At 40.3% G+C, this 24784-nt stretch overlaps 1 protein-coding gene across 3 annotated transcripts in view; it reads left to right on the forward strand.

Annotated features, from left to right (window-relative positions):
* The window catches only part of MIPEP (mitochondrial intermediate peptidase), an 84356-nt gene extending 60060 nt beyond the window's left edge, over positions 1-24296 (forward strand). For 2 of the 3 annotated variants that reach the window (XR_012584845.1, XM_074569144.1), the window contains 3 exons: positions 6121-6242; positions 7006-7079; positions 16139-16389. Coding sequence is in view for 2 of the 3 variants with exons in the window: in XM_074569144.1 (XP_074425245.1) it covers positions 6121-6242; positions 7006-7079; positions 16139-16233 (291 nt within the window). In the remaining variant the exon portion in view is untranslated. Of the gene's footprint in view, positions 1-6120; positions 6243-7005; positions 7080-16138; positions 16390-23389 lie in introns of those variants that run through there. The other variant, XM_074569155.1, reaches the window with a different exon arrangement.
* Positions 24297-24784: the final 488 nt, after the last annotated feature.

Genomic DNA, 24784 nt, shown 5'->3' on the forward strand with positions numbered 1-24784 from the left:
CACTCCTAACACAGAAATGCACGACGCTAAAAAACTGAAGAGTATTGATGTTAAGCAAGTTGGGGGTACAGCACAAGATGTGGTTTCTTGAAATTAGCTTTCTGTTATTCTAAACAAGATTAGAAACTGCAGCAAAGGAAGTGGTTTTAAAGCTCTTTATTGGATTTTTTTATTATTGTGAAACTCCAGAACGATGACGGTGATGTAATTCTATAAAACTTAGAGGGGCTCAGGCCAAAAATACAGAAAGTAAGTTGACCGAGCAAGCCACTGCATACCTATGGAGAGAGTTGTTTCTGCCAGTCAGTGAGTGCTCTGGCTTTTCCCCAGAGGTAGCTACTGGCACAGTTTGCAAACTCTGCACTCCAAAACTTGTTAAACTGTTTCTTCAAGTGAGAATGAATTGAGGACGTCTTCAAAGCACGCCGTAAACTTATGTAAGAAACTAATATAATAAGGGAAAGAAATTCTGTGATTTGTTTCAGAACAGCAGTGAATTCTTTAAGCGGCAAAGCATACGTGAAAATCCTTTTCTTGTTTTGTAAAGTAAATGAGTAGTTTAAACAGAAAAGCCGGGAGAATAAATTCTGCTATGTGACAATTTGGTCTCCCCAAAATAGGTGCACCCAGTGGCAGAGCTTGAGCTTTGGAGCCTGGCAGCCACAGCCTGGGCTTCTGCTAGCGGTGCTGGGCTGCTTGTTCCCGTTATGGGGCGGGGGGGGCAAGGAATAAAGAGGAGCCTTACCAGGGAGCTTCTCAGCTTGTCTGACCGCAAGCTCAGTTCTTCTGGGAAAGGGAACATGGAAGAGGTTCAGAGAAGGGTGTTTAATTGAAGTAGACTAGCACACTAATTCTGGAGTCACTGTAATGAATGAACGAGACTGAAATTTTCTGTACTGGATGTTGTTGCAGTTCTGTGCTGTGAAATCTCTTGAATAACTTCCTTGAATTTTGAGAAAAGTGATCTTAAACCTCCATCTGTGACAGAATATGGGTGTGAAGAGCATGAAAACGCAGAATGGAATCAAAGGAAAAAAGCGAGACCAGATCTCCTGGTTGTCAGATAATAGTGTTTTCTTTTTCTATAAAAATACTTTTCCCCTCTGATATTTTAAAATGATGCCAGTCAGTGCAGCTAGTACATCAGAACAGGAAACTCGCTAAGCTAAATGTGGAGCATCCCTCTGATCTGCACCCCACGGCAAATTTACCATTTTTGTGTGCTGAAAAGTGGCCTCATAGTTCTTGACCTGTAACCTGCAGCTCTTTACATTCCATCTCCAGCTCCTGCTGTATGAGCGGCTGACACAGTGCCAAGAAAACATCACCTGTGCTAACTTACAGTGTGCTCGTTTGCATGCCAGAGCGGTGCTGTCCTGGAGTTTCACTAGCCCTAATAAACCCTGGTCTCGGCAGAGGGAAATAGCTTGTACTGATTTCCACGCTACTCACTGTTCCCTTCCAGACCCTGGAGCTTCTTCATGTCTCTCAGGAGTTTTCCACCCGTGCTGATAGCTAAATTCAAGGGCATTAGGAGCAATAGGACCGAGTTAGTGCCAGACCCAGGGGTTCTCCACCCAGTAGCCCTTGAAGGAGATAAGTTGGCTGCTCCTCTGTTGGATTTCCTGCCAGAATAATGTTTAATTAAGAAGGGGGAGGGCACCAAATATAATCTCCATCAAGTATTGTTGCTCGTGGAAACTACTCAACAACTTGCTCATTGATGTAATTACTGTAGCGCACATTTTGTAATTAGAAGACTTAAATGACGAAAATACTTTTCTTAATTTAATGTTCGGTCTTTTCAGGTTCTCACTTGTGTTTTTTGTCTTAAGATGCAAAGCAAAATGGACTTAAATATACTTTGAAGTAACTGAAGTCACAGGAGAAACTGTTGAAAGAGCATTTTGAGAAGTCCAAGCACTAGTCAAGAATTTCTGTAGGTTTTTTTTCTTTCAAAAGATGTAGTAGCATTTTGTAGCAGTGATTCCATGTAATTAGTGGAGCTCCCTGGAACGACGATTACTCACACTCAAACAAAAGCTAGGTTAGTATATATTAAGCTACCTGTAGTTTTTTCTTTCAGTTTTGTCTTTTTAGCATCACATGTAAATTTTTATATCAGATTATTTTTGTGATAATTTTAACAGTTCTAAATTTAGAATTCAAGTAATTGAATCCTAAATTATTTTATGTAGTCTTCAAAACAGTTTAGTTTAACTGATCCTACTACATTGTTGAAACGAATGGTTTAACTTTTAAATAGAAGAAAGAAGTTGTAGTAAATCATTCAGATTTCTCCTAGAGCAGTACTCTTATCCTCTCCAAAGATAACAGGATAAATACTTCTGTCCTCTGACTACAAAGGAAGCCTACGTGACTAGTTTGGGCAAGACGCCTAGATTAAGGTAGCTAAAGTAAAATGAACTGAATTTTACCCTAAGAATGTATTGTACAAGGACTTTTTAAAAAATTCCAGATAAGGTGTAAGAATACAAAAGTATCAGTGCAGTCTTTTTGTTTGCTACAAGATGTGATGGAAAGCCATTGCACATGGAATTTTGGAAATATTTCAGACATGGTTATAAGAGAAGATGGATAATGCTGGTGGGGAAAAGGCCCTTTTAATAACTGCAGTGGATCAGTCGCACACCTTTATTTCAGTCTGTGGTGTTGGATGAAAAGCAGGCATGAACATGACCTGTGGATGGCATATTATCATAACCCATGGGCTATGCTGTAAAATGCACTGTTTTATAAACTCCTGGAATGGGTTCATGGAACTTTTTGAAGTAGATGATTACTCAGAGTCTTCATTAACTTTCTAGCCACTTACCAAAAATATAATATTTAATAAGGAGAGTGCCCTACTTCTACATGTCTAGCCTTTCCAAAAGGGAAACTGATATGTCTTTTTTTTCTTATTTTTTAATATGGAGAAATCAGTCAGCATTGGAAATAACACCAAACATGAAGTCATTTTGCATCTATAGCTAATTTTGTTAAAATGGAGTTCTATGTAAAAAGATGAACCATTTAGTTTTAAATACATTTACAGTGATGTGTTTATTTCTTATTGATTATAGAACTTTTTTAAAGGAGTATCAGCCTATATATTCTTGAGCTTTTTGAATGTTTTATGCCTAGATTGTAATCTCATCCGTATAATGTAGAAAGATTTTTTTAAATGCAGGCAGGTAGCTCCTTGTGAATTTGGGTAGAGGATGTGTCTTAATGTTTAAATATTTGTTGACAGGTGGCGAAGTCCAGTTTTGGAAAGTTAATTGCTAGAACAGTGTAGGATCAGAACATGTACTTGAATAATGTAATAGTTAATTTTCTCTTCTGAAAGGAAGCAATGTGAACTTTCTTACGTAAGTATATTAGCAAAGATGAGGTCAAACAAAATGTCTTCTATTTGAACAGAGGGTACTGAGGGCTGGTTTAGGTGCAGACTCTGAATCAAGCTTTTGGTCTTGGACAGGTTGCTGAGATGATGTTCTTTTCTCCTTGCTTACTTGAGATAGAGAATTTCAAGGAACCGGATGAATGGAATAGTTGGTCATCCTGGAAGTGCAGACGAGCTGTTTTAGGTGCAGACCATTAAAAGCAAGAGCATTTAATGTGAAAGCTGTAACCTGAGCTGTTGAGGAAAACATACTGTCCTAGTTACAGCTTATATGATACATTTAAATAATTCCTTTCTGATGGGAGAGGTGGAAATAATCTTCTCTATGTCAAGCTCATAGAAATTATTTTTGTTTGTAGCAGACAAAGCAACTTGGATTTTTCACTGAAATGACCTGTTTGGAAATTATTTAAATTTCTGAGTATGTGAAACCAATTCATCAGTAATGCTTTTCACATTCCTGAGTGAATTGTACTTTCAAGTCGAAACATTTAATTCTAACTTTGAAAACTTAGCACACAAAAAAATAAAAACTGACAGTTTTCCTGCTCAGTCTTCTAAAAATGTAGGCTCTCTGATCTGTTTCAAAATGTGCTTTTAGTTTAGTGATTATGGTTATAATTAAGGGACTAGTTAGAAAAACTGTAGCTATAGAGTGTAAACACGGCAACCATAATAATTTTCAGAGCAAACTGGAGAATCTGTATCCAAGCTGAATGTTTTTACATACTTGCATTACAATGAGATATGGTTCAGTTGCTGTTTACCTTAAAGAAAAGAAAAAAAAAGTTAATCATTCTTAAGAGTTTGCATCATGCATCAAGACCCACAGAAAGCTGAAGACAAGACAGTTTTTCATTTCCTATAACTTTGTTGCTCCAACTTTAAACTAGTTGTGTAAGCTACCAGTAGAGGCTCGATTACTCACCCATGGCAAATTCCATCTGGTTGGGACACCTGTCTTAGGGTGGAGATAACCATCTTGTTAAAAGTAGCTTTTGAATGGCTGAATTACAGCTAACTTTGAGAACTTTTATTTGTAGGTGTTGCTTAGAAAAGGGAGCTAACAACTTTGTTTCTCATCAGCTGTTCACAATTATCTAGATTACAGGCCACTGTCTGCTGCCTTTTTTAAGGTAAAAAGGCTGATGAAAAAGCCAAATTCTTTTTCCACCCTCTCAGTTGGTCTTTTTTTTTTTTTTTAACATACACATATATCTTTGACTTGGCTAATGGAGAATAAGATGATGATTCTTTCATGAAGAAGGAAACATAGTTTATTTCAGCTGTCAAAAGTCAGGAGATTGTTATTTACAGTGTGATAAAGAATCACCGTTAAAGATAAATAGTTCTGGAAAACTGTTAATGCCCCTTCACTTTCCTGTTTGGCTGCCTCAGAATTTCAGCCATTGACTCTAGGATAGGAACAAGCATCTGACAGCCCATGGATTTAAATTTAAAACATCTGTTATGCTACTTTATTGTTTATCTTCTAGTTCCTCTATAAAACTCTGTTTCCTATAGTACCTACAAAAATCTTGACAACAGTCGTATCACAAGAATGTTAGGAGCTTTGACTTAGGATAGGAGGACAAATAAGATATGGGACTTGTCTCCTTTTTGGTTTCCTCAGAGAGCCGAAAGGGCAGAGTATTTCACACTCCTCCATCTATACATTCATCCATCTTCAGTTCAAAAAATATGCCCAAATCTGTTGGGAAATCATGTCTTTTCAGCTTGGACCTGCTTGCCTTTCCACATTGCACCAGAGAGGTGATGAAATCTTCATGCTTGGAGATGCTGAGACTTTAGACAGAGCCGTGAGAAACCTCATTAAAGTTGGCTCTGCTTTGAGCAAGGGTTGGACCAGATGACCTTCGGAGGTCTCTCCCAATTAAAATTACTCTGTTATAGTCAGGAAAATAAAAAAAAAAAAAAAAAAGTATTTTTATTCCTGTAAAAGTCAGGCTGATACTTCTGATTTTCTCTGCTAAGAAAACATAAGTAAACAGTCAACACCAAACAGCATTAAAAAAGGAGTCCACCATCACTGGAATGAGTCATAAAGCCAAGTAACAATACATAAATGAATAACAATATAATTACAGATGATAATCTGCTATATATATGCATTTTAAAATGTGCAAACAAATCTGTGAACAATGACATTGCATGTGGATGTAATTTGTCTACCTCTGAGTTTTTTGGCATATGGGAAACTGTATTTTTTATAGTATTAAATGCAGGTCCCTATTATAATTTTGTTTGTGGCAAAAGTTTATGGATTGAACTTTTCCAAGTGTGACACTGCACTTATTCATATGGAAAATGATAAAATGTGGTGTTACTTGTAATAACGTAGTTGTGGTTTTCTTTCAAGACAAGAACAACAACACAGCTACTATCAAATATGAATACATTTTCTTACTGCTCGGTTTTCTCTCTTTCAGACCCTATTTGTGTATAATTTCAATTGTGATGATCAGTATATTGGATATACAGTATTTAGGTTGAAAAATGCTTCTTATAATAAAGGATGCGTTCCTTCTGGGATTTCTGGTGGTGGTTGGTGTTTTCTTTTTTTTTTTTTTTTTAACTGTTTGTCATTAAAAGTATCAGATTTCTTCCATCATACTTCAGAAAATGCCGAACAGTTTAAAGGATTTAAAAGATAACTTCTGTTCTGTTTTTTGTTTGTTTTCTCCTTACAGGCCTGGCAGCTGCGATTCAGTCATCTTGTGGGCTATGGTGCCAAATATTACTCCTACCTCATGTCTAGGGCTGTTGCCTCCATGGTGTGGAAACAGTGTTTTGCTCAGGACCCGTTTGATAGGTAAAACCAGAGAAAATATTAAGCAGAATCAAGTGTCGTGATACTTGCTTCTGGAAAACATGACACAAATGGGGCCACATAGGCTGATGGGCTTTTTTAGTGACAATTAGTTTTTAGCCTTTTTCTTGATTTTAAGAGGATTAAAAAACAGATATAAAGTGTACTTTGGGACATGTTCATTGGTGCAAAAAAATTCGTGTCGATGTTTTAAAATACAGGTGTGCCAGTTGTGAGGCACTGAAATCCATATTTAGATGTAATTAGAGAGCTTGATTTTCATAGATGCCTAGTTACTTGTAATTTTCTATTGAAATCAAAGCAACTGCGGGTATTAAGCAAGCTTCATGTCACCAACTTCAAAGCTAAGTATAGCTATGCTACTCATTTTGCTTGGTGAAATTAAAAAGTAAATTGTGAGATCACAAATTGTAAGGGTTCTTATATCCTAGGTGAATGTTCAGAGCATTGTAACAGAGCAACTTATCCCCTTGGAGCAATGAAGGCTGAAATGTTGTTCACAAATTAACTTCTATAAGCACCAACACATATTCATATGTATAAAATTTGTCCAGTTACTCGTAGTGTAATTTTAAATGTAATTTGAATTTGAGGAGTCAACATGGAATCAAGGCAGTCATTGTTTCAGAGTGGAAAATTTCATTTGATCTCTGTCTCGGAGTTCCGTAGGGATCCTAGAAGCAAATTTGACTGAAAGCTGAGCAGGTTGTGTTTGCAGATGGTTCTAACATCTGTGTTTCTCCAGGGCAATGGGTGAGCGTTATCGTAGAGAGATGCTGGCACACGGCGGTGGAAAAGAGCCCATACTTATGGTTCAAGGTAGAAAAAAATTTGAACTGTTTTATTCTCTTGCTCAAGGAAGAAATAATTTAACTGCATTTCCCAATTTATCTTTTTAGTTTAATTATGATTGCCATTGTATTTATGAAAGAAAACTTGTTCATTTATTTAGTTAAGTGGACTGGTTGTCAACTTTGTGTCATGGTCAGTAGAACTCCTTGTGATACACAGAATAAAACCACACACATATAGTTGGGGTGAAGCATTGGAAGTGGTTGTATTACAAGGCTGTCTAAAGAATTCAGAATAACAGTATCATATAGTTGAAGGAAGATAGATGACTCCATTTTGGGGTACAAAAAATGAGTAACTTTTACATATGTGGAATTCATACTAGATCTGGTTATTTTGTATACAAGAATTTGAACTTGTTTTGGCCACGTCATTTTAGCATCATCAAAATAGCTTTGGTTGTATCAGTACTTCGAGTACGTGTTTCACAAAATGGAAGTCTGAAGACTGTAATAAAGAAACGGTTCATTATTCCTCTCAATACTGTATTTGTCTTTTTAGTCTGGAAAATTCAAAAAGCATTCATAGCAATAGCAAAAATACTATGCTTTGTATATTAAGAAAAAAAATGACAGGAGAATGAAACAAGTTTGAGAAACTGGTGACTTTATCTCAAATCTATCAATGAGTCCAGGATAAAGACTTTCCTCTGTAGTGTTGCAGCATGGAAACCAAACTTTCTGCATTAATGTTGCTGTTCCTGATATGAGCACTTGGCAAGTGCCCCGTCTAATGGGGCACCTTTCAATTCACTCTGAAATTCTTAATATTAGGGGTAAATATTAATTCACTGACCTCTGTTCACTCCAGTTTGGTAGAATCGAAGTTGTGGGTTTTTTTCTTACAGATAAGGAAGACAGTGGTAATGTGTCTGTATTTCATCATGAGATTGGCACAATTTCATAACTAGAGCGTTTCAGTTCTTTAACCTATCTGTTTATATTTGAGGCCATAACCTCTGCTCTCCTTAGACTCATAATATAGTAAGCGACTATATGTTCTCTAGATTAGTCTATTTATATTTCTGATCTGCAGGGTTAGTTTTCTTTCAGCATGACTTTGCAAACTTGCCTTTGTTTACTGTTTTTGAAGAGTCTTTGTAACCTCAAAAAACTGTAGCCCAAAATTGTGGATTGAGTAGTTGCAAGACAAGAACGTACATCTATACAAGGAAATCCAATTTTTATTGTAAGTCATTTAGTAGGGAAAGAAAAAATGTTTTTAAACAGCAGTTATGCTTATCATCTCTTCTATTTCTGGGATGTATTTTTAATTTTACTGAGCATCGAACCTTCTTGAAATGTCCTAGAGGCTATGTTGAAGTTGCTGGCAGTGTGCTCCCTTGAATCAAGTAGTATTTGAATGAAGTTTGCAAAATTCATCTGTGGATGACTTATATAAAATCTATGGAAGTACAGCTGGCTTTCCCTCTTGCATGTGAGAGAACACAGTGGAACATGGTACAATCTATTTGGGGTTGAGCATATGCATCAGTTATTTTGGGTAAAACTCGTTACTGAAATTAATCTGAAAAAGTGGCATCATAGTCCAGGAAATTCCAAGTTTATTTTAAGTTTAAAGGAAATCCAAATATGATGTAAGTCTGGCAAGGTACAGTGAAAGCACACAAACAAGTTTAACTTTAATAATGCAGTAATTAACATTTTTTAGGCATTTCAATATTCATAGTCCTCATAGTCCTCATTTCATTTAGTGCAGATAGTTCGTCGGTGAGTCGTCAGGATCAATGGTAAATGATGAAGAGGCAATAGCTATGCAGCCTGGTGTTTGAAAAAGAGAGCAAGCTAGCTATGTTTAAGGAATGGCTGTACATACATTATTCTACCATTAATGTGACCATTATGATGTGACCAAAAAATCTATGTATAAAAGATATGCAGTTTGATTTTTTTTTTAAATTTTTTTCTTTAAATCAGTAAATCCATAAACCACTAAACAGAACTGTGTATCACTTTAAGGTCAGTAACTGTAGCGCACTTGCTGGTGTGTTTGTTCACGTGTGATAGGAGAACGAGACAGCAGTAACTCCTCTGTGTCAGCATTAGCATGAGTGATACTGGTAATATGAGCACAGACTATGATTTACAAAAAATGGCAGAGGTTTTTCAAGGTATTTTCACAGAATTAAGGAATTACAGAATAGTTGAGGTTGGAAGGGACCTCTGGAGGTCATCTAGGACCTGCTCAAGCAGGGCCGCCTAGAGCCAGTTACTCAGGACCATAGCCAGGCAGCTTTTGAACATCTCCAAGGATGGAGACACCACAACCTCTGTGAGCAACCTGTGCCAATGCTTGGTCACCTTCACAGGATAAAAATGTTTCTTGATGTTCAGAGGGAACCTCCTGTGTTTCAGTTTGTGCCCATTGCCTCTGGTCCTGTCACTGGGCACCACTGGGAAGAGCCTGGCTCCATCCTCTTTGCACCCACCTTCCAGGTATTTATATGCATTAGTAAGATCCCCCTGAGCCTTCTCTTCTCCAGGCTGAACTGTCCCAGCTCTCTCAGCCTTTCATCATAGGAGAGATTCTCCTGTGATCCCTTCATCATCTTCGTGGCCCTTTGTTGGATTCTCTCCAGTATGTCCATGTCTCTCTTGTACTGAGGAGCCCAGCGCTGGATGCAGCACTCCAGGTGTGGTGTCACCAGTGCTGAGTAGAGGGGAAGGATCACCTCCCTCAAACTCTGGCAATACTTTGCCTAACGCAGCCCAGGTTGCCATTTGCCTTCTTTGCGGCAGGGGCCCACTTCTGGGTTATGTTCAGCTTGGTGTCCATTAGAACCCCCGGGTCCTTTTCTGCAAAGCTGCTTTCTTGCTGGGTGGCTCCCAACATATGTTGGTGCCTGGGGTTGTTCCTGCCCGGGTGCAGGACTTTGTACTTCTCATTGTTGAACTCTGCCTCATCATCCAGATGATTAATGAAGACATTAAACAGGGACCCAGTATTGGGGGTACACCACTAGTTACTGGCCTTCAACTAGACTTTGTGGCACAGATCACCTCCCTCTGGGCCTGGCCATTCATCTAGTTTTTAAACCACCTCACTTGTCTGTTCATCCAGCCCATACATCAACAGCTTCTGTGCGAGGATCTTATGGGAGACAATGTCAAAAACCTTGCTGAAGTCCAGGTAGACAATATCCACAGCTCTTCCCTCATCTACTGGGCCAGTTGTTTAATCATATATCATTATCACGTTGGTTAAGCATGACTTGCCCTTGGTGAATATTTGGTGACTATTCTGGATAATTTTTTTGTTGTTCATGAGCCTGGAAATAGTTTCCAGGATTATCTGCTCCACCACCTTCCTAAGGACTGAGGTGAGACTGGCCAGCCTGTAGTTCCCTGGGTTTTCCTTCTTGCCGTTCTTGAAGATAGGAGTGACATTTGCTTTTTTTCCAGTCTTTTGGCACTTCTCCCAGTAGCTGTGATAGATCAAAGATTACTGAGAGTTCACAGAATCACAGAATGGTTCGGGTTGGAAGGGACCTTAAAGATCATCTTGTTCCAACCCCCTGCCATGGGCAGGGACACCTCCCACTAGACCAGGCTGCTCAGAGCCCCATCCAGCCTGGCCTTGAACACTTCCAGGGATGGGGCATCCACAGCTTCTCTGGGCAACCTGTTTCAGTGTCTCACCACCCTTACAGTGAAGAATTCCTTCCTGATATGCAATCTAAATCTACCCTCTTTCAGTTTAAAACCATTACCCCGTGTCCTATTGGCCTCGCAATGCCATCTGCCAGCACACTCAGCACTCGTGGGTGCCTCCCATCAGGGCCTGTGGGTTTATGTATGTCCAGTTTGCTTAAGTATTCCCTGATCTCATCCTCTTCCATCAAGAGTACATCTTCCTTGCTTCCCCTGGCCACTTTTGCATTCAGAATTTCACTTTTATACTCTGTATTTCTTTAATATTACTTTAAACAGAAATTTTAAAAGATACTCAAGTTCATAAAAATAACCAGAATTCATCAGCAGATTCCTTGCCTGTGCATATTGTGATGTTCATTTGTAGACAGTGCAAAACTTAAACATGCTTGAATGACTGCCTGAAAAATGAAATTAAGGTGACTTGGGTCTTTTGACAAGTTAATAGTTTGATTGCTTGTTTGGGACTATTTGAGGTTAAAACATAGAACACATGATGGGAAAGATTATTATATGTTTATACTTAATTGCTCTGTATTTATTGCAAAAATTGAGAACTTAAGGAGAAAAGTAAGAGCAGTTACTTGTTCTTTAATTTGCTTAGGTTCAATCAGCCTCTGACTCATTTTACTGCATTTTTTCCTTTTCATTACAAGTGTTCCAGAGTACTTCATTTCCATCTTTTGTTAGTTTTCATCAGTTGCAAAACTGCGCTCCCCTAGCAGATGACCAGATGGATTCCTGATTAAAGACAGATTCCACCAAACTTAAAAGCTTGTCATTTTACTCTTCTTCAGGGAAACAGTCCAGATTCTGTGCTGTATTTCAAAAACCTTAGGTTCCGTAGGTTGTTATTTCAGGATTTTTTTTTTTATATAAAGAAATGGGCTTGTACAAGTCTGATTTTTGGATGCACGTATGGAGCCTCACCCTTGAAGTGCTTCTGTATCTCATTGTGAAGTTAGCCACATTCATTGACTGTCTGATAACAGGTAACTTCACAGGCACATTTCATTTATACAGTTTCTTTGTTATAATTTTCTTCTCAGAAGCTGTCTATTGTCTTTCTTTTGTGTTTGGATATGACCCTAGCTTTTCATCTTTCTCCCATGTGATTCCATAGATGTACTGATTAGGGAAGATAAAGGATCTGACCTGCCATCCGGTGGAGTTACCGACAAGATTCCTGTTTGGACTAGTCTTTAATTAGAAAACACAATATACTTTTTTTGTTGTTTGGGTTTGATTCTCTTGGCATTTGTTTCCATTTGAAAGAAAAACAACACAAAGGCTTTATGAAACCTTTTTTAACATTTTCTGAAGTGACCCCTTTTATCTTATCCCTTTGATAATCTACAAAATACAGAAACAGTTACAAATGTGGATAGCAGGAGCAATTAAAAAATGAGTGAACAATGCTTTGTTCAAGAGGCTTGCCTTTTTTTTTTCCCTTAGAGAGGAAATACAGTTTGAGAAGAACTTGATTCCTCTGTCATTTTGGATTGGCCACATGGCTCTTGCAGACCCTCTCCTTCCCGTGACGACGTGGCATTAGGGGTTCCAAATTCCTTTAAAGATATGTAACCCAGGTGTCCCTTCCAGGCCCAGTTGTGTGCTGGTTGCATGTCTGTACAAGTTTGAGGTGTGCACCATCTCTCTCTCTCTCCCTTGGCACTCCCTGACTGGAAAAAAAACCCCAGGTGCATAGGCAGAAAGTGAATTGCAGTGTGAAAAGTACGGGGTTGGATGATCTGGGATCTGAGAGCATGGAATATATCCTGGAGTGTGCTTCTCCTGCAGTTTTGATGCAGTCACTGAAGAAGTCCTCGTGCAAAATATATGGGAAGTTGCGTTCTTGATTTGTTAACGCTGTGTTACATTGCAGACAGACATATTTAGCTGTGTGCATGCATGGTAATCAACTGAATCTGTAAATAAACACGCATTTGTTCCAGTGCAAGAGGCTGTGAAAATCTTCAGAGAACGATTGTATGTCTCTTTGAAAGTGTAAGAAATATGCATAAATCCTAAGCGGTGATGTGAATGGCAACATATGTTAACTCAAACTACACGGACCCAAAATAATTAGTGTTCCAAAGGGGCAGAGGCCAAATTTTGCCACAGGCTTTATTCTTCTCCCAATTTTCAGTGATTGTAGGTTATAGCTAGCCATCTCTCAAAAGGGTGTGGTTAACCGCAGTGCTGTAATGCGAAAGAAAACTTCAAAGCAGCGGAGATAAGCTGTGCAGTTGCCTTAGGCTTGGGAGAGACTGAGCTGAAATAGGAGTTGGGCTGAACGTATAAAATACACTCCTAGATTTTAAAACTGCAACCATCAGACCTTGTGGACATCTTACTAAATCATTTAGACTGAAGTGCTGAGTACTTACAATAATATATCAAAGCTGATCTTGCTTTCATATATTTTAATGGAGTCTAAAGGGAGACATGACCATTCTTAACACATCTGTGTAGAGGAAGAGGTTAAAACACGGAAATGCCATCAGTGTCTGTTTCTTTTGGAGTTGTCTACTCTAAAATCTGTAGTTATTTATTTCATGAGGGCATGATCATTTTACTGCAGTAGGAGTTCTTCAGCAATGACCTCAGTTACTCTTCATCCTTCCCTTGCAAAAGCAAATTCTGCTAGTGTCTGCTTTTGATGTCAGTGATGGGAAAATAGCAGTGCAGTAGACCACTAATGCAAGAAATCTGAAATCTGTTTGTATTATCAAAAGTTGGAACTACTGGGTAGGAGGTGATTCCACATCACTTTTGCCAGAAAGATTTTGAATTCTCCTACATATTTAAAACAAACCATGTGGAGTCTAAATGAATGCAATTTGTATTGCATTTTGAGTGAGATTTGGTAAGACTGTATTCAGCTGCACTAAAATACATCCAAGCGTACTGTAGTTAATTATGTTTCTTTTATTCATTTTGGAATGTTTTTGTTATGATTTGAAATTTTTATGTAAGAGGGAAATTAAATCTACTTGAAGATAATCCCAGCATGAGTCTCTTCTCTTCCCCTTAATCATTGCACTGTTAGCTTTTCTTCTTTTGCAATGTAGTGGTAATCATACTTTTAAGAATTGTCCACAGCAGAATAAATTCTGGTGTGTAAAAACAATTGGCTAAGCATCATCTAGGCTGTTTTTTTTTTTTTTATAAAGTCAGTATTGGAAGGGGTTTTTTGTATTTTGCAGCTTGGGGAGTAGTGGTTATGTCTGTTATGGCCATCTTTATTTACTGTCTATGCAGCAGCATTACAGTCGTCCTTCCATATTGGTATCTGATAGAAAAGGGCATATTGGCTATAGAAAAACAGTTCTTTTATAGAGCTACATCTTAAAAATTGGAAGGAATGAATAATTTCACCATTGATATTTTTATACCTAAGCTAGTCATCCAGATTTCCTTTCTGGGATACAGGGAAAAGTAGGTTCTTCATAGGCACAACTCATCTTGTCATAAAGTAGACCTCGGGAGAAGGTCAGAGTGGCACCCAGTAAGGTCTTCCTACTGTTCAGTCTCCGGAATTAGAGTCAGTTAGTTCAGATGTAAACGTCTGAGGCAAAATGGGGCCAAAAAAAGGCAAAATGAATTACACTGTTGGGACTGGACAACTCCAGCTGAGTTTAAAATGAAGCTCCAGTAGTCATGCGTGACAGTACCTGTTCCAGTGGGCTGCCATCCATGTCACCTTCCTAAGGCGTTCTCTTCGCTTCTGAGAAAACTCCGGGAAAATAATAGAAGTTTAAACTGGAATTCTCCCAAGGCTTCTAGGGAGCAAGTATGCATGTTCCTCAGCCAGCCTGCTCAGGAACCTGAGAGAGAGGGAGTCTGCAAAAGGCCATGGCTCTCTGGGGAGGTTGGATTAGTAGCTGGTATCTGGTCCCATCTGGTTCTCAACCTCGCATGTAGCAAGCCATTTTTCATTGTGAACTAGAAGTAATGCCACAGTAATTTTACTAACATTAGAGTAGATGACAAGTCTACCAAGTATTTGGAAATACTAATTCTGTTCTCTTTCATTTTGAAAATAGCTTGATGCAAACTTCATTTAACAGCATTTCAGTCAACCTATATATAGTATGAGATTTGTTTTCCTTTTAGCCCTCGCTATTAATCTACTGGGTCATGGCGGTTTCTGTTGACAGTTGCAATGTGTGTTTAAATCAGATTGAAATGGGATTCTGTGAGGTCTTAGCAAGAAAATTCTTTTTGGTTGCTCACACAAAATTACCTCGAGCCGGTCTGTTTCCTGGTGGGTTTTGAATCATTGTGTTATAGTAAAAGATTCCGGTCTTTTAGCAGCATGCAATTATAATTTCCACTGAAAGCAAATATTGTTGAGGATGTGAGAGAATATAAAATTATGTTCAGTAGGTATGCTGATCAAAAAGGGTAGAACAAGGTTATATTTACATTGGCAGTTGTCAGAAAGAACAGATTACTTCAAAGAAGTACAAAGATGAAATTTTACATTATTTGGCAGCTGTACTGTTTTTTTTTCTGGTACAAGTAATGCAGTAAATTTCCATATATAATCTTGAAAATGTTAATAGCAGCGAAAAGACCAACATTAACGTAATGTTAAGTACAAAGAAACATCTGAAAATAATTTACAGGATATATTCTCATGCTTTGTAAAAACTGGGATTCTGGGGAGCAAGGTGTGAGATTTTTACTGCTGTGTTTGTAGAATTACCTGACAAAGTACTTGAGCATGATTCTTCATTATGCTAATTTCCCTGTCTGTTATTCTGTAGCCATATGCTGCAGCTGACAGATGCACTAATTAAAATTTTTAGTAAAAGATAAGTCCTGTTACTGTAAAAAAGCTAAACTAAAACTGTAGTGCACTGAAAATTATTTTGTTCGGGTATGTTTCATGCCTCGTGAAAAATTTCAGAGGTATTTGTACATTAAATACTAAATTAAATGCTTTTAAGGTGTGTAACACTTTGAGAAAATATGTTGTTTTTTCTGGCTCTGCCACACCTGGGGCTCAGCAGATAAGGATTTAGATACCCGCTCATTTGGAAATTACTGAGTCTATGGTTACATTGCTTTAAAATGGATTTAATCCCCTGCTTAAGCAAGATTGTAACGATAAAAGTCAGTTAACAGTCTTGAAACCTGTCAATTCTCTGATAATGTGTAACAGGTAGCTTGAAAAATTAAATAATCCCTATACACTATAATTCCATTTATTTCTTGACAAAGAAACATGATAGCCGTTTCTGTTGTATTGTGTCATTAAAAGTTAGTTCGTGATAAACATTATTATTGACACAGCTTTCAGGGTCATAGTATTCTTGCTAAGGGTCTGTTGTCTTGGTTTTGTAGGTATGCTTCAGAAATCACCTTCAGTTGAAGATTTTGTGGATGCCCTTGTTTCAGACTTAGACCAGGACTTTGAAACATTTATCATGGACTCATAAAAATGTTCAACAGAACTGAATTCTTTTATGGAAGATTGCATATGTCTTCATAATCGTGGATAAAATACTGTTGTGACGTGGTTTTGCTTCTTGGTGAACACTTGTAAAAGTTTCGATATTCATGTTGGTGGAACAGTAATAAATAATTTCATTGGATCACCTGGTTTCATTTATGAAGATGATGGCTTTCTGTTGCACAGGAGCTTAAGCATGAAATTTGAGAGAACAAATCCTCTAGCATGTACTGTTAGGAAATTTGATCTTGTTGGAAGAGCTGATTGAACTCACCTTCAGCGTGAGTGGAGTGGTATGAATGGTCTTTTGGTAAGCACATTGAATTCAGTATTAGGACATACCTTTCGAGTGTCATGACCAGAACTGTTTGCATGGGTCTTTCTGACATGCTCATGGATATTCTTTAAATTTGTTTAACACCATTCCTTGTGGGAGTTCTACGTTGGGGAAAAGCAAATTGCGTTTGCAACAGAGGGGAAATTGGAAAGAAAGATGATGTGGAAAACTAGGAACTGTATTTGAGATAGGGAACAAAAAGATGTGAGAAGAAAAACTATGGTCATACAGGTATGTGATGGAAAATGTTAGGGTGTGGAGGAAAGAGATATCTTGCAACACAAAAAAAAGAGAGACAAAGGAGTAAAATAGGTACCCCACAAATGTTTCCTAGTGGAGGATAACACGGAAGGTAACTATGCTTTTGTAGCTGCGATGATCCAGTGGGTGTATGTGTGGCCATGTTTGTAAGTAAAAATAGTATCTTTTGTTGTACGAAGCCAGGTCTTCTTCAGGTTTGGAACACAATAGCAAACTTTAAATCTAAATAAAAAAGATGGACCATTCATTGTATCAGTGCATAAAATGGTTGGGAGGAGGAATGGAATTTACAGGGTGCCATAAAACTGGTCTTGCTATTGAATTAGTAATTTTTAAAATATCCAACGGAGTTACAATTTTAGTTCCTGGGCTTATCTTTTGCAGATCTTCCACTGAGCCTCAGTGTTCAGGGTTCAGCCGTTGTTTTCTCAGGAGTATTCCCCTATTAACCGGGTCCTTTTGTCCTTGTATCTGTTATCTGGGCATGTTTGTTTTATTGGGTAGTGGTGGTTTTGTTTTGCCACATTACTTTAAGGGCTTTACTGGATGAAGTCTATCCATGAAGAGGGCTTTAGACTAAAGTTGCTGGGGGAGGGGAACCACAATCCATTCCACTCCTACCAGTTTGATGCTGGTGCCAGCAGTAGATGCCCAGAGTTTGGAGAAGGATCACAGGTCAGCAGGAGAGTACCTGGAGTGCACCCAAAGGAACTCCAGCCACTCCAGGCAGTAAGTCAGCTTCATTGGGGCCCAACTTAAATGGCTCTGTGCAAACACATGTAGCATGAGGAATAAACATGAGGAGTTAGAGACGTGCACGCGCCTGCAGGGCTATGAGCTTATTGGCGTCACAGAGACGTGGTAGGATGACTCCTGTGTCTAGAGTATTGGAACGGAAGGAAACAGGCTCTTTAGGAATGACAGGCAGGGGAGATGAGGTGCAGGTGTAGCCCTCTATGTCAATGACCGGCTGGAGTGCATGGAGCTCTGCCTGGGGATGGATGAGGAAATGACTGAGAGCATATGGGTCAGGATTAAAGGGAGGGCAGGGACAGGTGACATTATAGTGGGGGTTTGCTATAGGCCACCCGACCAGGAAGACCGAGCAGGTGAGGCCCTCTATAGACAGATAGGAGCATCCTCTTGTTCACAAGCTCTGGTGCACATGGGGGATTTCAACCACCCCGTTATCTGTTGGAGGGACAACACAGCAGGGCATAAGAAATCCAGGAGGTTCCTGCAACATGTCAATGCTAACTTCCTTCTCCAGGGAGTTCAAGATCCTTAGGGCAGTGAGGAGGGTGCACAGCAAGCTCACTAACCTGGACTTCAGGAGAGCAGACTTTGGCTTCTTCAGGGATCTGCTTGGTAGAGTACCATGGGATAAAGCCCTGGAGTGAGAGGGGCCCAAGAAAGCTGGTTAATATTCAAGGATCACCTCCTCCAAGCTCAGGAGCGATGCATCTCAACAAAGAGGAAGTCAAGCAAAAATGCGAGGAGGCCTGCATGGATGAACAAGGAAGTCTTGGACAAACTCAAACTCAAAAAGAAAGCCTTCAGAGGGTGGAAGCAAGGACAAGTAACTTGGGAGGAATACAGAGACATTATCCAAGCAGCCAGGGATTGGGTTAGGAAAGCTAAAGCCCTGATAGAATTAAATCTCGCCAGAGATGTCAAGGATGACAAGAAAAGCTTCTACAGGTATGTCAGTGATGAAAGGAAGACTAGGAAAAATGTGGGCGGAAACAGGAGACCTGGTTACCTGAGATACCTGCAATATGGAGAAGGCTGAGGTACTCAATGACTTTTTTTTGCCTCAGTCTTCACCAGCAAGGGCTCTAACCACACCGCCCAACGTGCAGAAGGCAAAGGCAGGGGCTGGGAGAATGAGGAACCACCCACTGTAGGAGAAGATCAGGTTTGAGACCATCTAAGGAACCTGAAGGTGCACGAATCCATGAGACCTGATGAGATGCATCTGCGGGTCCTGAGGGAACTGGCAGATGAAGTTGCCAAGCCACTGTCCATCATATTTGAGAAGTTGTGGCAGTCCAGTGAAGTTCCCACTGACTGGGAAAGGGGAAACATAACCCCCATTTTTAAAAAGGGGAAAAAAGAAAGACCTGGGAAACTACAGACCAGTCAGTCTCACCTCTGTGCCCGGCAAAATCATGGAGTAGATCCTCCTGGAAACTGTGCTAAGACATGTGGAAAATAAGGAGGTGATCAGTGACAGCCAACACGGCTTCAGTAAAGCAAATTGTGCCTGACAAATTTGGTGACCTTCTACGACGGGGTTACAGTGTTGGTGGATAAGAGGAGAGCAACTGACATCACCTACCTGGACTTGTGCAAAGCGTTTGACACTGTCCCGCGTAACATCCTTGTTTCTAAATTGGAGAGACATGGATTTGATGGATGGACAACTTGGTGGATAAGGAACTGGCTGGATGGCTGTACTCAAAGAATTGCGGTCAACAGCTTGATGTCGAAGTGGAGACCAGTGACGAGTAGTGTTCCTCAGGGGTCAGCACTGAGACCGGTGCTGTTTAACCTCTTTGTCAGCAACATGGACAGTGGGATCGAGTGCACCCTCAGCAAGTTTGCTGGTGACACCAAGTTGTGTGGCACAGTCAACACACTGGAGGGAAGGGATGCCATCCAGAGGGACCTGGACAGGCTTGAGAGGTGGGCCTGTGCAAACCTCATGAAGTTCAACAAGGCCAAGTGCAAGGTCCTGCCACATGGGTGGGGCAATCCCAAGCACAAAGACAGGCTGGACCGAGAATGGCTTGAGAGCAGCCCTGAGGAGGAGGACTTGGGGGTGCTGGTGGATGAGAAGCTCAACACGACCCGACAATGTGTGCTTGCAGCCCAGAAAGCCAATGGCATCCTGGGCCGCATCAAAAGCAGCGTGGCCAGCAGATTGAGGGAGGTGATTCTGCCCCTCTGCTCTGGTGAGACCCCACCTGGAGTACTGTGTCCAGCTCCGGGGCCCCCAATGTAAGAAGGACATGGATCATGGACCTGTTGGAGCAGGTCCAGAGGAGGGCCACAAAGATGATCAGAGGGCTGGAGCACCTCTCCTGTGAGGACAGTCTGAGAGAGCTGGGATTGTTCAGCCTGGAGAAGAGAAGGCTCCAGGGAGACCTTGTAATGGCCTTCCAGTCCTTGAAGGGGGCCTACAGGAAAGGTGGGGAGGGACCCTTTATCAGGGGGTATAGCAATGGGATGAGGGGTGATGGTTTTAAACTGAAAGAGGGGAGGTTTAGATTAGACATTAGGAAGAAATTCTTTACTGTGAGGGTGGTGAGGCACTGGAACAGGTTGCCCAGAGAAGCTGTGGATGCCCCATCCCTGGAAGTGTTCAAGGCCAGGCTGGATGGGGCTTTGAGCAGCCTGGTCTAGTGGGAGGTGTCCCTGCCCATGGCAGGGGCTTGGGACTAGATGATCTTTAAGGTCCCTTCCAACCCGAACCATTCTGTGATTCTGTGTTTTGGTGAAGGTGAGTTTGCAGGCATTTTGATGACTCCATTGCAGAGAAGAATTACTATCGAAATAGGTTGGCAACATTGGTGCATAGGCACGGCCTGAATCTGGTCCCTGCATATTTGTTCACGTGGAGTTTGCTTTTAATGAGGAGTGGACGAGTGTTGGGGAACTGTTTAAAGTATAGGAGGGCAGGTTTTAGGGGGCACAAAATCATTCAAAAGAAAGATGTTATTCCAGTAGATGCTGAAGCAGTTTAAGGTTACGCATTATATAGTGGGTGACGAACAAAGGAAATATTATCTGCGGGGGTTTCTTTTTCTCTTGAAACAAATTATGAAATGGTATTTTAGTGCCTGTTTAAAAGAAAAAAAAAATTATTTTTTTTTTTTCCTCTAGAAATGACCTTGTCTTTTAGAGATCCTCTGTAGGTTGTTACCAAAGGTATCATAAGTGTCCTGCTCAGCGGCAATGCAGTGAAAGAAGCAAGAGAGGAAGAGAACCAAGGCTGAGAGATGAGGGTAAATAGCTGGGAGAGAAGCATGTGAAGAATAAAGATAAAACAGATCAACTCAAAAAAATGGATGTTTGGGAAGGGGTAAATAAGAGTGAGAGCAGATTGGATGGGTGGCCCCTGTTTTTTAGCAGAATTTGTACTATCAGGTATCGTTTGATATTTTTTTCCTATTTTTTTACTTTGTCTGTTTTTGCACAGTGGGAATTTGTCTTGTGTGAATAGCACTGCCATTCTATTGGAACTGGGCTTAGACATTTTTAGATATGAAATGTTTTGATTGAACAATAGTGGGCATATTCTGAGACATGTGCCACAACAAGGCTTCCGTGTTGTACGTCTGAATCGCTACGTTCTGTATCTGCAGTTGGCCCCTACGAGGAAAGAACGAATGGTTTCGCTTAACAAACGAGGTGGGTATTTTGCTGTAAATAAAGTGATTTAAAAAAAAAACCAAACAAAAAACCAAACTCAAAAACTAAAGAAATGTAAATTTAGGTGTGAATAAAAGCACATTGTGAAGATGCGAAGTGAACATCAATTTAACAACCCCTTGTAGAGTATTTAATGGAAGTACAGTACGTTTTAAAGGGAAATCAAGGGTGTTGCTAAGGGAGCCTGGTGGTGCTTGTTGCCTGTTTTTGTACTGAAACAAACTACCAATAATGTTTATCTGGAGTTGGCACACGTTGAAAGCTTTATTGTGACAAAAAGAGCTTAGCGAAAGGAAGTCCTAGTGCTGACAGGGCCCTGGGAGCACTACGGTAAAGAAAATAAAGCATTATAATTGGCAGAATAAGCAGAGCATTTGAAATTAAGAGATTTCCCCTAGCTTTTAATTTGAAAGAAATTGAAGTGATGTTGGTTCTCGAGTGTAGATACTTTATCAAAATCTATGTAGTAATCACACTGGTTTGTGCTGCTATTACTTCCTTAATTCACTGTCTCACTTGATCCTTCTGTAAACAACAGTCTTCTCAAGTTTTTATCAGAGTGGCGTCAAACAGCGTCTTCCTAATACTGAAACCAGATATAGACAAAGGAAGAAAATCTTGTCTTTTGCCAGAGCACGGTGGGCTGTGGCTTATTGTCACAGATTCATGGCTCTTGGGACACTTGACAAAGATGTGAGCCAGTAGAAAAATAAATAGAACGACAGCTTCAGGGGTTTTTTTGTGAAGAAGCTCTGTTGACTTGACTAATTTTTGTTTTATGAAATAACCTTTGGGGATTGAACAGTAGACGTGATTAAGCCTCTTGGGAACTTATTATATCACCAATATGATGCTTACTACAGAGAGGGAAATATTATTCTAAATAATTTTTTTTCTCTTTTTTGGTAGTTTCTAAAAATGCTTCCAGCTGTTCAAATGTCTGATGCTTTTTCCTTTCTTTTTTTTTTTTCTTTTCTTTTTGAGGGACTTTTATTTTCCAGCAAATATGTGTTCTTTCAGTAATGTGAGACCTCTCTTGTGACCAGCAATGTAACTCTTCGTAAATGTAAAAACCACTGTAATCCTTTTCCAGCATTCCATATTTCCCCACTGGGGCTGCTGAACCAGCTATCCAAAAGTTGGTTTTATAATGCTGTAACTCAGCGTCATGCTTTTAATCTGAAATTGTACTGTGTTTTGGATTTTAGCTGCTATAGAAAATAAGTAGTGAACATCTTCAGAAGAAATTATACCCATATACAATCCTGGAATAGTAACACATAATTAAGACATATCTGGAAAAACACACGTGGATTACGTTTGATGGTCTGAGGTGTCAGCTCTGCTTTTTTTCATGTTTGATGTGATTATTTTTCTGATTCACTTAAGACAGACTGAAATACTGCTTAAGAATTGCTTTCCGGTGACATAAATGCGGCTGGTGCTGCATGGAGTTCTCTGAACGCCTTCCCAACAAAGATAAGAGGAGCAGAGGGCAGCGGTTAAGTGAAGAAGGCAGGGAAGAGAAGGGAAAATAGGGCAAGGAAGAACTGAATGCAGATCAGAAACCAGGCATGGAAAGGGCTTGATACAGAAGCAAAGTGACCTTTGAGTTAGAAACTTGAGGAGAGTTTTCTTTCCAAAGCAGTAAGTCTAAAATGGAAATCGCAGCACTGTCCGTAACAGAAAAGGCAGAGGTGTTCAGAAATATTTCTGCTTTGCCTTCAGTGGAAAGCCAGATGGAAGAATTCGCATCATATGTTGATAAAACACTTTCTTTTCTACAGATGTTAAATAGCAGCTGTGGGTCAGACTTAAATCGGTGTGTGCAAAAATTTAAAATGGATACATATCAAAATACTGGAGCTTAGTATCACAGATAATACTAAGACAGAACTGAAAAGGATTGATCATTGTAACACAGCAATATTGATGCCTCAGAAAACATGCTTTTCAGCTTCTCAGTAGATTAAAATATCTTAATCATGATACAGAAGTAGAAATTTGAGAAGTTGAACATTGGTCTGACAAATGTTTAAAAGAGCCAGTAGCTGAAGGTTGAAATTAGACAAATTTGCCCCTAATTTGTTTTTTTTTTTTTTGACAGCAGGGACGGCTGAGTGCTGGAACAGGCGTGAAGGACGGCGCTGGGGTTGACTGAGCAGCACGAGGAGTGTACATCAAAACGGGACTATTTTCTCAAAAATATGCCCTAGTTCAGATTCATTCAGAGAAGCCCCATCGCCTCAGCTCCGCTAGGGGACAGACGTCTTTTCTGGTGTTACGAGCCATGAATGAAGAGAGTGTCTTTGGAAGGAGGTTTTGCCACGAGGGCAGCAAGTCCACGCTCGCTGGGCAAGTGTCCTGCTGATGGCTTCACGGCTAGGGAAGGGTTCGTGAGTGGAGAGCTGGAAAAGTGGTGTGAGCCAAAGCGTGTCCTCTGCTTGCTCTTAAGTGGGAGGCACCGTGCATCTGCCGTTTTAGATGGCTTCTGGGCAAAGTGTTGGAGATTTTCTGTTCCCAGAGCCAGGGATTTATTTACGTGCTGTTGGGAACAAGTTCAAGTGAGTGCTTTACCCTGGCAGAGCTGCAGTGTACCGAAAGGGCAATATTACATTAAAATTAGAAGACTTAAAGAACTTGAGAACTGAAAATGCCCGATTGCAGAAAACAAGCACACGCATTTTCTTGGAAGAAGGACCGTGGGAGAGCAGCTAGCGTGCTCGGGGAGGAGAGGGAAGGAGATAAAAGATAAGGAAGCATAAATCAGCAGCAGCAGGACTGCCTGTCGGCCCTTCTGATCTTCCCCAGGCTGGGATTTGTTTACCTTTTAAGTCGGCTGCGGCTGCTCTTCCACAGATGGCTCTTTAAACGGAGCACTGCGGCACGCCGGAGCTGCACAGTTGTAGGAAGTCGTTACGGCTTGTCGTTCGAAGGAAGTATCCAAAAAATCTGTGAAAGACAAAATGCTTCAACCAGAAGCGAAGTGCCAATAAAGATCTGACAGGATGAGGAGTCGGTGCTCTGCTGGTGTGTAGATTCAAACATACAGAGGAAAGGGAGTGGGATGCCTCTTGCCAAACAGTTGCCTCTGAGCCTGTAGCCTCTAAGGCAACTTGTGGAGGGCTAAAGCTTGCCATTCTGGCTGCCTTCGCGCTTGGTGAGAAGAAACAGATGCCTTCAAAATGGGATGTATCCTACCTGTCCTAGGATGGGATGAACCAGCTCTTGCACATGCATTTTTGTGGCAGAAGACGCTTTTAATTAATCTTTGGGATATCTTGGGTTTTATGAAGTGGTTTTTGGCTATTGACCCTCCGACTCCTTACAGCCCCCTCCCTTAGACACCTCCACATGGCTCCCTTCTTTTACAGTGGCAGTGGGGCATGACCCGAGGGGGCAGGGGGAGGCGAGGGGTGATTTGGGCTGTGACTCTGACCTGGTGGTTGCGATCACGCCAGAGGAACAGCGAAACGGCAGCGTGGCAGGTTCTTCCCACCCT

Source organism: Larus michahellis, chromosome 1, assembly GCF_964199755.1.
Source record: "Larus michahellis chromosome 1, bLarMic1.1, whole genome shotgun sequence".
Lineage (NCBI taxonomy): Eukaryota > Metazoa > Chordata > Aves > Charadriiformes > Laridae > Larus > Larus michahellis.